The sequence below is a fragment of the Camelus ferus genome, chromosome 2, assembly GCF_009834535.1.
Source record: "Camelus ferus isolate YT-003-E chromosome 2, BCGSAC_Cfer_1.0, whole genome shotgun sequence".
Lineage (NCBI taxonomy): Eukaryota > Metazoa > Chordata > Mammalia > Artiodactyla > Camelidae > Camelus > Camelus ferus.
Genome location: NC_045697.1, coordinates 44,506,205 through 44,524,356, shown reverse-complemented (window position 1 = coordinate 44,524,356; position 18,152 = coordinate 44,506,205). Strand labels below are relative to the sequence as shown.

The 18,152-nt window shown below is 37.9% G+C and overlaps 1 protein-coding gene across 6 annotated transcripts in view; it reads right to left on the bottom strand.

Annotated features, from left to right (window-relative positions):
* HNRNPD (heterogeneous nuclear ribonucleoprotein D) overlaps window positions 1-14,570 on the bottom strand; it is a 17,226-nt gene extending 2,656 nt beyond the window's left edge. Inside the window, exons 1-7 of one of the 6 annotated variants that reach the window (XR_004311645.1) lie at window positions 13,982-14,540; window positions 12,036-12,092; window positions 2,842-3,010; window positions 2,072-2,233; window positions 841-972; window positions 282-381; window positions 23-169 (exon numbers count right to left, since the gene is read on the bottom strand). Coding sequence is in view for 4 of the 6 variants with exons in the window: in XM_032456796.1 (XP_032312687.1) it covers window positions 23-169; window positions 282-381; window positions 841-972; window positions 2,072-2,233; window positions 2,842-3,010; window positions 12,036-12,092; window positions 13,982-14,217 (1,003 nt within the window). In the remaining 2 variants the exon portion in view is untranslated. Of the gene's footprint in view, window positions 1-22; window positions 170-281; window positions 382-840; window positions 973-2,071; window positions 2,234-2,841; window positions 3,011-12,035; window positions 12,093-13,981 lie in introns of all 6 variants that reach the window. The other 5 variants (XM_032456796.1, XR_004311648.1, XM_032456803.1 and 2 more) reach the window with 5 other exon arrangements.
* Window positions 14,571-18,152: the final 3,582 nt, after the last annotated feature.

Here is an 18,152-nt window from a genome sequence, read left to right as displayed (position 1 = left end):
ATATAAAAAGTATAGTACTTACTGCTATAATCACCATATCCATAGTAGTTGTTGTAACCAGTGTAGTCATATCCTCCATAACCACCGTAACCTTGGCTGTTATATCCATAGTTGCCATAGCCTTGATTCCAATAGTTACTATATCCCTGGTTCCAGTTTTGACTGGGGCCTGCAGCACATTAATAGGTTCACTAAAGTCAGAAGATCAGCAAAGATCTTTACTTCAGGATAATTAAAAAGTAGAAAAGCTTAAGATAGAGTAAACTTAGGCTCTAGCTTACCACCACCTCTTCCACGCGCTCTTCCCGCGAATCCTCCTCTAGATCCCCACTGCTGCTGTTGCTGATACTGTTCCTTCGACATGGCTACTTTTATTTCACACTACAAAGAGGAAAATTATGTTATTACAATGACTCAAGAAAAATTTCAAATCAGTTTACAGTAACCAGAATAGCCAATACTGTCTAAAACATACAGATGGTTCATTCGATACTTTCCTCAAAATCAGTTTATTAATTAATTCAATCATCAGTACTTCGAGAAATAATCACTTCTGATATATTCAAGAAGTATTTGCTTGAGTATGCTACTACATTCTATTTGTCAGGTCCTCAAAGAGTATCTCTTGTAAAGCTTCTACGAAATGCATTTAAATGTTTCCCTCTTGCTCCCCAGTAAAAGCAAAAAGTCAAAAAAAATTACTTTGATAAATAAGGGGCCAATGAGACATCTTTAAAGCACAAACACACAACCTGAAGCCTTTACAGAAAGTTCAGATGATTAAACTCCCTCCAACAGCTGTATGTATACTCTTTGTAAATAAATGGATGCTTAACTTACTTTACTAAGACCAACATTGTGGTATTTCTTTTCCATTATCTTCTTCACTGGTTCCTCTTCCTTAAAGGTAATAAAGCAGAATCCACGCCTCTTATTGGTCTTGTTGTCCATGGGGAGCTCTATGGATTCAACCTGATATCAAAAAACAAGTTTTAATACCTTAGTGTGCATGTTATTGATAGTAAGAGCACAAGTTTAGTGGGAAAAATACACAAAGAAAACATACATTTGGCCCTCAAGCTCTATTGAGTGCTCTCTCTCCCTGTTTATTCTAATCTTCTTAAGTCTTCAAATTAGAATATGCACTCCATCTACAAAGTCTTTAAACCTATCCATTAAAAAATAAAGCTTTACAGGGTACTGACACTGACTACCTAAACCAAGGGTCACAATTCAAATGCCTACCAAGAACAAGCAAAAGGAAAACATTCAACTTTAAAAAAAAAAGTTAAGTCACTGCATTTGGGAGAAAACAGAGAATGGTGAGGATCACTGAAAACTGGAGAGCATATAACCAAAGGTGGAAGTTGCTACACATCTTAGATGGTTATCACCATGCAAAAAAGGCAGTTCCAATGCTGCTTGCTCCTGTAACTATTTAAGAAAAGCTAAATATCCAGATTTTTGTGGAAAATATCTCAATTCCTAAATACTAACAACAAAATACACAAAACACTTTGTTTGAATCAAACCAAGGATGTCTGCAGGGTGTACCTGGGGCCAAAAGCCACAAATTTCTCATTTTAGCTTTAAATCAATTCATAAAAGGAATCTCAGAGTCTAGTTAGCCTCATAAAATTTGCACATATACATGTACTTAAATTCAGAAAGCACTACATTCTTTTCTAAGTTTATTTTTTTCCTATTCTCAACTGAACCATTTCCTTCTACGGCTCATGTAATTCAATCTGGATTTCTTCTTCTTGTTTTAGTCTTATTTCTTTTACTAATTCAGTAAATTCCAAGATAAGAATGTTTATTTCATCTTTGTGTACCCTGCGCCCAGCAATGTTATGTATACCATAGTTCCTCAATAAACTTCAAAATTCATCCATCTAACCTTTAAAGATTTGCTAATAAAGAAATTTATACTATCCTTATTTCAAAACAAATCACATAATCTGTCCAAATTTCAAAATAATTTGCTGGAAAATCCAGTGAAAACCCTTTTATGTGACAATTATATTCACACTAATTTTGACAAAAACTGGGTCAAAATATTATCACATACCTCACCAAAACCACCAAAGTACTCCCTTATTTTCTCTTCAGGTGTATCTGGAGAAAGGCCACCAACAAAAATTTTTTTAACAGGCTCTTTTGTTTTCATGGCTTTGGCCCTTTTAGGATCAATCACCTTCCCATTCAGTTTATGTTCTTTCTGATCCATCACCTAAGGAAATTGAAGTTTTCATTTTAAAGATACACAGTTTAACTAAAGTTCAGAGATAGTTAACTTACTTAAAAATAATTATATTTAAATAAATATAGCTAATGCCAGGCTTATGTTTGACTGGCTCACAAACTATCAAATTATGGTAATGTGACATCAGCCAATACGTACCAATGTTTAAACCTAAATGTCAGTAAGAATGAAGAATGTTGTTAATCAATTACTAAAAACCACCATGCCTTTAACTGTCAGCAATCTAAGTATGACTGCTACTTTCCTTTAGCCTAAATTGTAAAAATAATTGTCAAGTTTCTTGCTTAACAAATTTCAAAATCCATACTTCTGTGAACTTGTCATAGCGCATACTTCTAATTGAGTATGTTTAAGTCTCAATACTTTAAAAGTTAATTTTAATTTAGTAGACCCTGGCACACAAAAAATATTCAGTAAACAGTTCTTGAACCTGACTCTTTTCATAAAAGGTACTGACAAGAATTTTCTTCGTTCGCATTAACTGCAAAAGGGGAAATTACAAATAATGGATTAATTGTATCAAGCTATTCATATTATTTTATAGTATTAACTGATCAGAACACATAGCACACTACCTTATCTACACTCTCCGACTCTTTAAATAGCACAAAGCCAAAACCCCTTGATCGCCCTGTGATAGGATCTAACTTCAGAGTGCAGTCTACGACTTCACCAAATTTGGAGAAGTAGTCCTTCAGATCTTTCTTTGTAGTGTCCCAGCTAAGGCCTCCTATAAACATTTTCCTGTAAAGACAAAAAGCAATATTAAAATGCTAAAAAAAAAATTTTAATTTTGTCTTAAGTATCCACATCAATAACTTTTCCAAACTGCACCAATTTACTGGGCAGTATATTAAAATGTCATTCTTCCTATATAACCACATATCAGGAACACCCTATTTCAGTTTTGGAAAGTTTTGCTTATGACTACTGCGCCTGCATAATTAAAAACTAGAGAGCAAGCAGCAGATTAAATCTGACTTGCAAAAAATGTATCCCCAAAGTAAAAATAGTATATACATTAAATTACAGAAAGTTAAATATTGGTTAACAGCAAAATACAGAACTTCAGCTTCAAATTTCTCTTCCAAATCTTCATTAAACTTATAAAGGCTACGTAGTCTCCACTAACCACAGCAAGCAGCATGTGTCTATGCTGAAGCTCCTGTCTTAACAGTTCTCTAACAAAACTCTTAGCACATAAAATGGAAAATCTACATCTCACGATTAAGTTGTAAACCAAGTTTTTTGATGTGCTAAGAATCCCTAATGAAGACAAAAGTAATCACATAAGCAATTTAATGAACAAAAAGAATTATTCACTGAAGCACAAGCCACTAATTAACCTAGATGATTTCCTTACAGTAGAACCTCAGTTAACCAGCAACAAAATATTTAAATCTTTACAATGCTAAAAGTGACAGGTGGTAAGTGGAAACCACCAGGACACTTTAAGACCAAATATACACTCCCCATCAGAAAAAATTAAGGTGAAATCTTATTTTTATTATAACAAAAGGCCATAAAGCTCAGATCTGGCAGCCCTGTGATCCATTTTACATATGCCCCCTTTACCCACCCCCACTAAAGAGCTAACATATACCTCCTACCCTTTAAACAGACAAGATTGGATATTGTTATTCTAAGGGTAAACTGTCAGAATTTGTTACGTGAGAGCTAATGATTAATTTCACCACGGAATAACTATGTTTGGTCAATGCCTCCTATCTTTATAACTGTGGTGGGTCAGGGTAAGGATGATGATGGTCATGTGGTGCTAATTTCCAGCTATGGAAAAAAATTAAACCAAGAAACACCTCCATCTTGTAGGCTTTTTAGGATATTTCCACTAGAGCCAATTCTTGCAAAAGAGGATAAGCCTGTCCCTAGAAAAAGATCTTGCTTCCTCTTCACCTAAAGATGCTGGATTAACTGAGGTGTTACTGATTTTACTATTTTATCACAAACTTGTTTTTTACTTCTAATGACAAAGCTGACTTAATGTAAAAGAAGTCTTACTTTAGGCATATTCTGTGCTTCCCATTTCAGGTTAGGTTTTCAACTTGTACCTGTATTCTAGAGCTGGGCTATTTATATGCTTAACATTCAGGACTTCTGTTAATAAAATGTCCATTTATTATCTCTTTTTGTATTTTACAGTCAAATGAGCATAAGGAAACACCCATAATGTTGTATAGGTATTTTTAATGTTTACTGCCAATTCCATGGAACAAAAGTTGAGGTACTTTCTCAATTACATTTTCTTCCATATCCAATGAATATCCAATCTGTATTCCCTTAAACATCTTATTTTTAACCTAAAGATCCAGAGCATTTCCTTCATAGATGGAAAGTATATTACCAACATTTACTCTTTCAAGGTGAAGAGGACACTGTTATCTTTTTAAAGATGAGAAAAAGAACTGACTATAAAGCAATGACCTCTTGCTCAGATATTCAGGGAAAATTCTACAACAGAAACAACTTCCAAGTAAATTGAAATATAACTATTAAATTACCACTTCTGTGATTATTACAGATATTTTCCATCAATAGTTTAACAGCTGGAAAGTATTTCAACCTGAAGAGAGTAAGTAACAAAAGCCTTATTTTAAAAAGCTAAAATTGAAAGGCAACAAAATCCTGTGTCTAGTCTGTTCCTCAGATATTGAGACTGAACTCATTTTGATTTTATTCAACCAAGAAAATGTTTATTATTGGGTTGTGTCAATTTAAAATTAAGAAATAAAAAACAATTACAAAGAAATAAATTGTAACACCAAGAATGAGGCATGTTCTATTATTCACAAGCCCCAAATTTCTTCTCAACTTTGGGAGTCAGTTTTCTTAAATATTAGATAAGCATACTAATTCATCACCTGGCCTATTAAGGGTTCTTTAAGAAACTTTTTACACATTCAATGTAGTCTTTAGTAAAGAAGTCATTAAATGTACCTACCTTAGAGTTAAAAGGTCCCTGAAGAGGCCTCAACTAACAATCAAATCCCAGAAATTTAGTACGTGTTCTAGTCAACTATAATTTATACATATTCCATAGAATGATTACTGTTTTTCAAAAACTTAAAGCAAAATATGTAGTAAAACTTCGGCTATCCAGCACCTTTGGAGAATGAGGAGCCAAATATTTATTACACCTTTCTTCAAACACTGCCTGCTCTCCTTAATCGCTCCCCTCCTTTTTTGGTTTTCTCCCAATTGTTTTTTAACCTTCAATCACTTGGAATGAATTTTTTTCCTACAATGTATCACACACTCTTCTGCCTTAATCAAATACAGTAATCATGATTTAACACTCTTTGGGTCAGTTACCACTAATACATTATGCTACTGTAGCATGCCCATAGGGTCTTCTGAAGTTAGAGAATTACTTATGAATACACCAAGTGCATCTTATTTCTTAGCTTTTTTTAACAAGTTTCAGTTTTCATTTTTGCTAGATTAACCAGAAGTTACTGTTCTAAAATGCTTCCCCCATCCACTCTGTAGCTAGGTAGCTAGCACTCAATTTTTCAAATTTTGTGTAAAGTAAAAGTAAACAGCCTCTGAGCAAGTGCTTAACTGGATCTTTCTGAAACAAATTCATTACCATTTTGGCAGCCCAAAAGCACTCTTTTCCTTCTGCTCTAATAAAGGGTGCTGCACAACTAACAACCAGACAACTGGATATACTACAATGAACACAAACTGTATCAAATCCATTCCATCTTTACTAAATGGAACATATTAAATCCACCCCATTTTCATTCAGTAGGCACAGCAAGATATAAATGTATAATACGTAAGAAAAAGTCTGTTATCTTAACTCTGGATAAATGGGAACTTATTTTAGCCTCTCTGAAACACCAGCATTCTGACATGCTCTCTCTCAAATTATGAGATGGTACAAGATGATACCAATTTAAACTTTCTATATTTTATATTACTGTATCTTGCTTGACGTACACCACCTATTGTCTGGCCAGATTACCTCTGCTACCTTAAATACAAAGACTGACTTTCAAGTTGCCTTCACCCCTGCAGAGATGTGCACACTTTACAAGGAAGCAGAGCTGGAACTTTAGAAAAATCCTGAGCAGTCAAGTTAAAACTACAAGAGGACTCATTCAACTAGCAAAAATGGGCCCCTAATACTGCAATGTAAGTTTAAAACTTGATCCTTACTTACAAGTCAATTGAAAATCCCCATTAAAGTGTAGGACTCCATTTACAGCATTAACAAAGTTTAATTTCTTTTTAACTTTTTTATACAAAGTTTAATTTCTTTATCCTGTCTGTAAAGCTATTTAGCACCCCAAAGACAGTACAATACTCAATTTAAAACACTTACTCAACAACTGAAATCTCCTTGCCTTTACACATATTGATATTATACCATATTATAATATTAAATGGCAGGCAAAGTTATACAACTCAGTGCACATAACTCTCTAAATGAGAATTTAGGTCATTCTCTTTTAGAGAAAGTAAATTTAGAGACAGTAAGCCAAACTGTCTGGGGTCTAAATCCTTCCTCCAGAACTGATCCTAAGGGAAAAAAAATTCCAAAACTGTTTTCTACATCTGTAAAAAAGAGGACTAAGAGTTTACCTCATAAATCTGTACTAAGGATTTAAATGGCACAGAACATAGTCTGACACATCCTAAGTGCTCAATAAAAATAATTATTATTTAGAACAGGTAGAGCACAATCTACATATAATTTAATAAAACAATTTTTTCATTTTCTTAACAGCTTAATTTTTTTTTAATCTGCACGGGCTATATGAAGTTTCAACATTAAGGGGAAAAAGCCAGGATGAGTTTTATATAAATGGATCCTAGCATTATTTTTAATGCCAGACTTAAAAAACCCAGAAATCTTAAATATCCTGTGTAAAACTATATAGACTGGAAATTTAGTTGTCTAAGACTCTTAAATAAAATGTAGTTCCAAAATCATACTGATGGCTTGTCTGTACTCTACATAAATGCCAAAAACTTTAGTAAGGAATAATTTCAAAATATAAAACACAATATATATGGAGCACTGCTGACTGGTGGAAACTGTTCCAATACCGTTTTTTCCCATCCAAGAATTATGTTCTCAATACTACTGAGGTCACTAGGTTTAACACTCCAGAAACAGGAAGTATTTTTTATATAAAGATATTTCCCTATCAAGTCCTTACTGTGAAACACCTTATTCAAGGTAAAATGATAAATACTATTATATTTCTTCCCACTTTTGGAACAGGGACAAAAAAATGTATTCTGTAACTTTTAAACACTTTCTAACAACTCATGATCTTCCATTTGTGGTTTCATAACAAATTCTGACAGTTTAAAAACTACCAAAAAAAAAGTCAATCTGATATACATTTCAAGTATATAACGTGACTGGTCAATCACTATCACTTTTTAGAGTAATGCTACTCAAACATACTACATTCTTTTTTAAAAAGTTTCTGGTATTTTATAATTTCTTTAAAATCCTAAAATGATATTAAGTATAATAAAATCTCACCAACAGATAAGAAATTATTCCTTATAAATTTTAGATTTTAAAATTAAGTCAGTAGTTAACTAAGCTGAGGTGAGGTTTACTTTTTGCAACTAGATGGTATTCACATATTATCATTTAGGAATCTGTGTAAAAGGTAACTTTGGAAACAGCTTAACAAACTTTTAACAAGTCAATAAAAAAGATTAATTCCTCTAGCTAATATATTAGATCTCATTTCTTCATACTTTGAACCTAAATGACTGAAAAGGATAACTAAGTTGAAAACATAATAGCTAATAAACATCAGTTTTTTAATAAACTTCAATGTTGAACCCTAAAATCTCCCCCTTCTGTTTCATTCCCAGACAGGAATGACATCTTGTTCATTTTTACTTTTAAAATAAACTTTCAATCAGCTTTACAAGGTAAACTCCCATCTACCTAAAGGTTAAGGAATAGGCTTTCCTTAACCTAGAGGTTAAGGTTCTGGTTAACTGAGATTACTACACATTGTTTTCTATTAGAAATCAATTTAAGTATTGACACTAAACTCAGAAAATGATTTTCACCGTTTTTGATAGAATTTTAGAATCTTGCTTTAAAATCACATTACTTTTTAATAGTATAAGAGGAAAATTATAGAAGATTCATTCTATGACATTGTCTTTTAGTTGCTTTTTGAGTATACTGACAGTTTTTCATCTATCTTTCTCTTAAGACTTGGGGTGGGGAGATGGGAGTTGGGTTTCCTGGCTATTTGGGCTTTGTGGTAGTTTTGAAAGTCTAGATAAGCAGGAGCTTACACAACATGACCTAAACTATCACTCTGAGTATTCGCCAAGCACTGCCAGTAATACGAGTCTCCCCACTCCACCCCCAAACAGTCTTAAATGTCTAGCTCCAATGTACAATATAATACTCCAGAAACTAAAACATGCTTACCTTTACTCCACAGGAGTAAACCACTGGCAGTATCAATTATTAAGGCACGGGGACAAATACACACAAACTATGAAAGCAGGCTATGTAGTCAATCTTCCTGTGGTGAGCATTGTTTCCAACACATAGATCAGCAAACCAAGTAACAAACATGTTATATTACCTGAGACCACACTGTTGGAAGTGAAGTAACAGAAACAGATCCCACGCTTCCAGCATCCAGTTCAGTGCCCTATCTACTAAAACGTTGAAGCAGAACTAAAGTCAAATAAAACTTCAACAGAAGTTGTTTCACTCCATTTGTGAATCTGCACACACTCAAGGTGCACAGCTTTAATTGGAATAGGAAATGAGTTATTACTCTATTCCTTTTTTAATGCTTTCAAGCGTGGCATATTATCACTTAAAGGCTAAAACTAATCATCTTCCATGTTGGCCATAAATCATATACAACAGTAAAATGAAAACTGTCTTATATTAGGACACCCTCACAGATGTCAGAATACCCAGGGAACATTAAAAATACAAAGTATATATACCCTTAATTTATAGAAGCAGCCAAAAGTATACTTATCTCAAAAAGCAGCACTGAAAAACTTCAATAATATTCTACAATTCCAAAGATCAGGTGACTTTTAATCTTTCGTAATAGATAAGAACTTGAAATAAAAAGGAATGTAAGTATTCCTCCTTTACGTGTTCATTATCTCAAGATCTGGGGGCATCTATTTCTGCAATTTTAAGCTTGGAAACTTGTCAAAGGTTCCAAAGAATGCCAAAATTCAGACCCACCTACTCAAGATCTCAACTTTACAATAAATCCAACTTACTGAATCAAAGGCCAGTATATTGGCATGAGACTGCTTTATCTAAAAGTTAACTGTTTTATGAAACAATTTCAAAATGCCCCAGAAGCACTGGGCCATAGATTTTAATCTCAAATATTTAAAATAAAAACGTGGTGGGTAGGCCTGTTTCTTAAAAACTGGACAAGAGAAAACCTATAGCACAATTAATTCACAAAATTCTCAAACAGAAAGAATCACACTTGAGTTTATACACTAATGGTAACAGGACTAGATCAACTGTCCTATTAGAAAAGTATTGCTGTACTTTGGCTGATAAATGAATGGGATTATTCTGCTTCCTGCTTCATCCAATGGAGGCAAGTCAAAGTACCTACCTTGTAAAACTGTCTGAAAGCTAACACAATATTATAGTTCTCCACTGATCATGAGATTTTAAAATCTCTGCCTCCAGGTAGCTGGCTATATGGCATGCACATTTTGCCAGACAGTAAGTATATTTTAAAGAACCTACCCTAAAGAATCATAGCCCTTACAGGACATAGTGAGTTCACACCAAAATGAGAAATCCCAGTGCAACTGCTTTTAAGTAAAAACTGGGGATGTTAAAAGTTGGAAAGCATATAATGAGGTGAACTCATGAAGACATTTTACTCTGAAAATACTCTATAAGTCCACAGTAAATTGTGGAAACACCACACTCCACTAGAGATGTAACAGGCATGTCATCCTCAAAATAGCAGTTTATTCTTATGTTTTAAAAAAAAAAACACTTAAGGGGGGAGGGTAATAGCTCAGTGGTAGAGTTCAAACTTAGCATGCAAGAGGGCCTGGTTTATCCCCAGTACCTCCACCAAAAAAACAAACAAAAAAACTTAAGTCTACAACAAAAGCATTTTAAAATATTTTTAGGATGAAACTGTCATCACTTTAGTCTCATTAAAACTAAAAAGAAACGCACAGTGTGTCTTTAATAAATTTAGATCACTTTGTATCTAGTAACCAGTCTTAATTAACCTCACCACTGATCATTATGAAACTTCTGCCAAACTTCCCTCAAACTGGGAGACAGAGAAGAAAAGATTGGGGTGGGAGGCAAGTGCACAGACATCAGAAAGATTAAAGGACTTAAGTTTTTTGTGTGTGTTCAAGAAGAAAACAAGAACATCTACAGGATGAGGATAACTGACTGGGCAGTAGTGGTTAAGCCAAATACTAAACTTTAAAAATGAAAATATTATTTGCTAAATTTGTTAAATGTAAACTCACTTAAGTGAACTTCATAATCTAAAATGTTCATTAACTATAAATATTTAATTGTCCAGTTTTCCTAAGAGGTCACTCAAGGTAGCAGACCACATATAAATATTCCAAGAGTCAAAACAGTGACCTTTAAACCTAAGTTTACAGTGCTTTTCAAATTAATGAAAATAAGTGCTTATATAAGATTTGAGATATGTAATGTAGTAAAGCACAGTTTTTATTATTTAGTTTCCACTATTACCTAGCAGTGAAATTGAACTATCACAGTGACAAATAGAATCGTTTCCTTCAAAAACACATATTCTGTATGTCAAACTACGACGACAGGTTTTTTTGTTCTTTTGCCTACTGGTTCCACTGTTTTATCTCCAATATAAAACTGGACAAATTTCAGTGAAAGAAAATAATAGCAATAAACTTCTGTAAAATTTAAATGTTATCTCAACTGGGCTCTTAAAGTAGAATATAGTTTGTACAGATGTAAGTCAACTCTCTGGAAGTTACTGGCTCTTTAAACTCCAGTGTTGGTGGACACAAACTCAAATACCAACATTTAGGGGAAAGGAAAGGAAAAAAGAATATTCAATCTACCAGCCTTCCAAGAAGTCATGCAATTGTGAAACACACGTCAACCAACCAACTGTAATTAACATTCCAGCCAAATCACACTTAAATTTAAAAATCTGATTTAAGCTGTAGTGGAAAGCCACATCAGCGCCTCTAATAATACATATGCAATTCTTACTGAAGTTCTATTTACAAATATGGTTGGCGATAAAAGACTTCATTTTTGCATACATACACACACTACTTAAAATTATTTTACTACTGACATCTCCAGAATATTTCAGTATAACATGCAAGACATTTTAAACACAAAATACTTTGTATCAAATAACCTTCACATATAGCATCAGTTAGTTAACAAAAATACCTTCGTCTTAAAAACAAATCAAATTTAAAATTACAGTAATATTTTTCTTGCCCAGATATACAAATATCATTACTAATTACATTAAGCTTTAATAGCCCAAACCACACTTACATGCATTACCACAGACCAAAAACCATGTAATAGCATCAATTTTGCCCAAAGATCACACAAGATGCCTAAAAAGGTTTTATATCCCAGGTATAAAACATCCTATTGTACTAAAGTCTAGAATTTCCTGGGGATCAGTGGGCAACTAACCAGTACACAGCCTCTGCATGACTACTGAAACCTTTATAAGACAAAAATAAAATTTAAAAGTTTTACCATTCTTCCCGCTGTGCCGTCGCTGCTTCAGAGTGTCGTGGGGAGGAGTTTGAATGGCTAGGGAATTAACAACCGGTACAGCAACCAATCAAAATTCTAGTTTTAGTTTTTGACATTGTTAGGGTTAAAACTTTAATTCATTTACAGTTCAGTTCAACAGCACATAACTACAAAGGCAGCTGCTTTGTGATTTGAAAAATCAAACAGAAAGCTTGCCCCACACAGCAAGTTATACAGTTAGTCATTTTGGTGCCTCTGTCCAAAAAATAGAATTCAGAAAACAAAAACCAAAATGTTAAAGGCTTCCAAATGTTAAAGTTCCCAAATATTTAACATATCCCTTTCTTAAATTAAGGTATACGTAATTCAAGATAAATTAAGGAAAGAAAAAAGATAAATTAAGAAAAACTACTTTCCCATCCCACCTCCACTCTCCCAAAGCCAGCACAATCGGCAAAACAGCCTGACAGGAGTCTGCCTAGGCTGAGATTATTAAATCCTATACTCCGAAGAGCTTCTCTCACCCCTCCAAAGCTTGTGCCTTTTTCCAAAAAAAGAAATCGTATTTTCTAATATTGGGTTAAAGCAACATTTTATTGCTTTTACCTTCCACCAACACCTTTCTCCTTGTTAGAGTGAAAAAAGTTTCATACACACAACCAATTACAAAAAGTAATGGAAGCGTTAACCCAAGATCAGCAGTCAGTAACGGGAACAAGAAAACCCAATCAAGAACCCCGATTTAGTCCCTCCTGCTAACTCCTGTATTATGCTTCCCGCTCCCAATATGCTCTAATAAATAAATGCAGCGTTAAATAATATATACAACGTATTCCAATTGGAGAAAGCAAATTACTACTTAAAAACCTGCAAAAAAGAAAAAAATGCCATGGCACAATACAGGATTTGTTCATTTTATGGTACAAGGCTAGTGGGCCTCTTTCGACTTGAATGAGTGAGAGAGCGGGAAGGAGAAATCAAGAGAGACCAAAAAAAGGATCCTGGGCACGAGGTGGGGTGGGAGTGTTGGTTAAAAAATGGAAATTGCACAGAAAACGTAAAGCAGGAGTACAACCTATACGAACAGTTGGGGACCCAAATAGCTGAAGGCGCGAAAAAGGTGCGCGGTCAGAGTAACTCGGCGGGGTGGGGGAAGGGCAGTCAGCAAGGCGGAGGCAGAACAGCTCCAGTCAAGTGCAGGCCCAGCCCACAAGGAACTTAAGGAAAGCCCGAGGAGCAAAACCAACGCACCAACAGGCGATTTGGGAAATTTCACCAGGGCCAATTGGTTCTGTAAGCTGTAAAGTAGAGACTACGTAAGCAAGTTGTTGTGCGATAGTGCATACTGGAAAAACGAAGAGGTGGAGGCGAAACTTACTCAAAATACTGAAAAACATTCGGCCTGAAGCCGAGGCGGGAGGAGCAGAGCTGGACAGCCTACATGTTCCCCGAAGCATGTGCTTATAAAGAACCACACATCGTCTTGGGATGTTAGAGTTAGGAGGCACCAAATAAACCGTAGTTGTCCAGGCATAAAGGCTTTTGTGTCTGACTGCGTTTTTTGCCGAGGACTTTAGAAAACCAGGAAGGGAGAAGACAGTGGGAAAAAAAAAAAAGGTACCCCTCGACAGGCGGGAAAAAATCCTGGCGGCTAAATCGGTGGGAGGAGACCCAAGGCGAGGGAGGGAAGGAGGGCGGGCCGGGGAACAGCATGGTGACGGCTAAAGGTGGAAACGTGTGTGATGGGGGAGGGGGCGATAAGCAGGCAGGGGGAGAAGGAAATGAAAACCCCGGGGAGTCCAGCGAAGAGAAAGGGAGAACAGTGAAGGAAAGCTGCATTGGGCCTGGAGGGCGGGCGGAGAGCGGGAACGAGGCCTAATGGCGGGGGGCAGGGAGGGGGAGGGGGGATAGTTGGGCCTGACTATCCCGGGCCGCCCCTTACTCACCCTTCATCCTCCTCGTTCTTACTGGCATCGATCTTCGCCCCCTCGGACTCGGCGCTGCCCCCTTCGGTGCCGCCGGCCGCGGTTCCGCCCCCGGTCCCGGCTCCACTTCCCGCCGCCGCCGCTGCCCCCTGCGCCGCCGCCACCATGGCTCCCTCCTGTTCGCCCGCTGAGCCGCCTACCGCCGCCGTTGCCGCCGCCGCCGCCGCCCCATCCCCGCCGAACTGCTCCTCCGACATAGTGCTAGTGCCTCCGCCGCCTCCGAGACTACACCCGCCGCTGCCGCGAGCCGAAAACTAGCAGCAAAGTAATCCCCGCCGCTGCCGCGCGCCCGCTCTACCGCGCGAAGCACACAACAAGACAGAGAAGGCGCGCGTGGCTGCAAAGGCTCCTGCGCCTCTCCCTGGCCTGCCCCCCTCGCCTCCCACTCTCACGCGGCGCGCACTCCCGCTCTCGCCCGCTGCACTAAAAAAGAATAAGAAGCAGCGGCGGCCGCTCTTGCCTCCTCCTCGCTTTAATGGCGCCGCCGCGGACCACCTAAAATGGCCGACGGAAGAACGGCGCGTCCCGGTCACGTGACGCGCAAGCGCGCCCTTTGCACCTCCCCCGCCCCCTCTACCGCTAGTTTTTTTTCCCCTTCCTTCTCGGTCCCGCCCTCTCGCTCCCTTTTATGCCTTCCTCTCACGCGCCGCGCAGCACAGCTAGGGGCCTTTAAAAGGAACCGGAAATGGCGTTCGATAAGACGGCCGCGCGGGGACCATCGAGAACAAGGAGCGCTGTTTCGAAGGCGCGGCTAGAGGGGCTCCTTCCTCCGCCCCCGCCTTTGCGAGGGTTCCTGGCCGCTCATCCACCAACCCCACCCCCACTCCCAGGAGCGGGCAGGAGCAGCGGCGTCGGGCAGGGGTGTGGTAGCGCCTCCCGGAAGACGACTGTCCCCTGTGCGCCTGCGGATTGGGAGTGGGGAAGGGGAGGTGCACAGCCGGCGGCTCCTTCTGTGCGGGAGGTCCCAGCCCTGGAAGGAAGGCTGCCCTGAGGTGTCGGCTCTGTCCCACGCGGCTGCTGGGGACGCCTGGCTCGCGGTGCTCTGAGCGAGGTGCCGGGGTTGGCGGCGCGCGCGCGGCCTGCGGCAGCTCTCCTCCCACCGTAGTCGCCGACGACCGGGTGACATTGAGGTTTCCCCGACAGTCGTCGTCGGGCTTCCCAGCCCCGGGCCAGCAGGCTGAGGCTGCTGACGATTAGGGCTGCTTTTTCTTTTAAGATTTGCTTTCTAAGTAAGATTTTTTTACTTGCTTGCATTTCTCCAGAACTTTTTCGTCAAAATACTCAGGTAGCTTGCATATTTTAAGGAACAGGGATTGTTTCGCTTTGCTTGCTTTATTTGAGGTTCCTGAAACCTACCAAGATTCTTTGAAAATCCTGAGAGTTGGGAAGTGGATTAGATCAACCAGTCGTTTAATTTAATGCCTTTTAGTCCTTGTACTAAATAGAATGTATATATGCTGTGAATCATCTTCCCAAGGTTTTTCTGTTGTGTTGTGGGGGGGGTGCTGGGGGGTTTGGGGGGGCGGGGATTGTTGTTAAATACCGCTAGGCGTTTTATGCCGGATAACATTCAAGTTCTTTAATAGACCTATTAGAAATCCCAGGTGCCTTGGCTGGAAACTGGATTATTCGGGCTTTGGGATTTGCAGCTTCCTGCAATTACATCTAGAAGAAAATGAAGCTTTTAGGTACTTCTTTAGTCAACAAATGATTATTTGCCTGTTTAGCATGTGCCCAGACACTGAGGAAATGAAGACTAGTGAGAAATATAGCAAAGAACTCCGAAAAATGTATTTGTTTTCCACTATGTAATTAAATGAATTTGTGTTGACGCTATCCAGAAATCTCAAAGGAGGGTTTTAAAAGCATGTAATTTTTTTTATAATTAGACAAGCTTGCAGAATTTGCATTACAGAATAATTAAAACCCAGGAATACAGATCAAATTCTGAAAACATCTTAAAAAATGCTGAATTCCTGTATTAGGTAAATCATACCCAGGCAATGCTAAGAATGTGTATCTTAGATCAAGTGGTAGTGACTACAGGTATGTCTCCACCTGTCAAAATAAGAACCAAGAACAAAGTGGGTATTGTGCTCAAACCAATTATTTCAATTTAGAGACAACTAAGAAGAAGATCACCTAAGAGGTGTCTCTTCAATCTCTTTTGCAGTCAAGAGAGGATTCTTTTGCTCTTAAAATAGCTTTAGAAGTACCTGCCTTTTAGTAATAAGACTTTTCCCAAAGGTTCGTTTTAATTCACACAGCCCGGTAGCTTCTGGACTTCTTGGAGTTTATACTTAAAAATTCTAGAAAACCTAGGAATGATTTTAAAGCTAACACCTGTACTGTATGTTATGTGAGTATGTATGATGCCTTATCACTCATATCCCATATTATGGTCCAAATCTCTGCACCCTGTGCTCCTGCACCTCCTATCCACCCAGCATTCCTCTTAGAAGTCACTTCAACCCTAGTTCTTTCATTCCTCATCAGCCTGGTAAACTATTCCTTCAAAACCCCAGTTAGATGTTACTACTTTGGGACTTCTCAGGCTCCCTGAGGCAGAATTAATCATCCATTCTCACAGCCTTTATCCTTGCTTCTGCTCTTCTAAATATGCAATTGTACTAGACCATGAGTTCCTGAAAATTAAAGATAATATGTTCTTTGTATCCTTCCTACCTCATGCATATGTGTATACACACTCAGATATAGTAAACTAATTGCTGGTTGAATTGTTGAATGACAACTTGCTAGGTTTAAGATCTTTCAGGCAAACTAGGTATTCTTCCAGGGACTTAAGTCTCTGCCCACCATTCCATTTTATCTGTAGCATAAAAACGCTTCCTCTAACCACTTGCTGATGTGTGAAATTCCTTAAGAAGGAGAAAACCAAACTTTTATTCCATATTCATAGGTAAAAATTTAATGTTGAAGTAGCTGGAGATGATATATTAGCACTATATTAGACTGGCCCAGACCACTGCAGGGAAGTAGTGTCCCTTCTCAATGTCCATCTTACGAGAAACTCCACGCTCCAGGAGGTTCCCAGTGCATTTAAGATAACACTGAAACAGTAGATCCTTGTTAGATTCAGTACTTAAGAAGCCAAAAGTGCAGGAAAAAACTAGACTACTTATAAAAGGCCAAAAAAAGTTCATTTGAGGTTTAAACTGGAATCACTTTTATGCAGGACAAGATGTACACACCTAAGTTAAGGAGTCGCAGTTTTAATCTGCTAAATACACTCTACAAATGGGACAAGCATATCTTTGCTCAAAAATTTTTACGTGGAGTATGCATTCCATTTGGCAACCTAGAATAAACAGTGTCCAGAAGAAACAGCATGAAGAACCCATTTCCTATACAAGATACACATCCTTGAGCCTCTTCTACAATCATGTTAAACAGCCATTTACTCAGTTGCAAAACACCCTCAATAGGATGTAAGCATTTTGTTGAAGAATTACCTTGTGATTTTACGTGAAGTGACCAATTGTCCAGTGAACGTTCTCTATTATCATTCTTGCCTGTCAGGAAGCTCTCATTTCACTTAGAGAAAAATAGCGGCCCTATCACTATGAACTGTCAAATTTCACTTAGCAAGTCTATTGTAGAATCTAAATTGAGCTTAACCACAGAGACATCAGTAGGGTGCCTTTAGATTCAATTAAAGAAAACCTAGCTCGAGGGGAGGATAACAGCTCAGTGGTAGAGCACATGCTTAGCATGCATGAGGTCCTCAGTTCAATCTCCAGTATCTCTGTAAAATATAAATAAACAAATGGACAACAACAACAAAAAAACCCAGCTCAGAAACATCCAAACAATAAGAAAAGTTAACTGTCACTCTAGACCTATGTATTTGATTGCCTACCTAACTTCTCCACTTGGATGTCCCACAGGCATCTCAAGCTTTAGATGTCCAAAACTGAACTCATCTTCCCTACAAATCATTTGGTCTTCCTCTTCTCAGGACATGACACCTCCCCCCACTCATGGGCCCCTGACAAAAAATCAAGAAGTCCTTGATAGCACCCCTGTCTTCACCCCCCATAACCAGTCAGTCACCAACTTCTACCTCTAAAATACATCTGCATTCCTCCAAATGCTTCTTAGAACATAAATA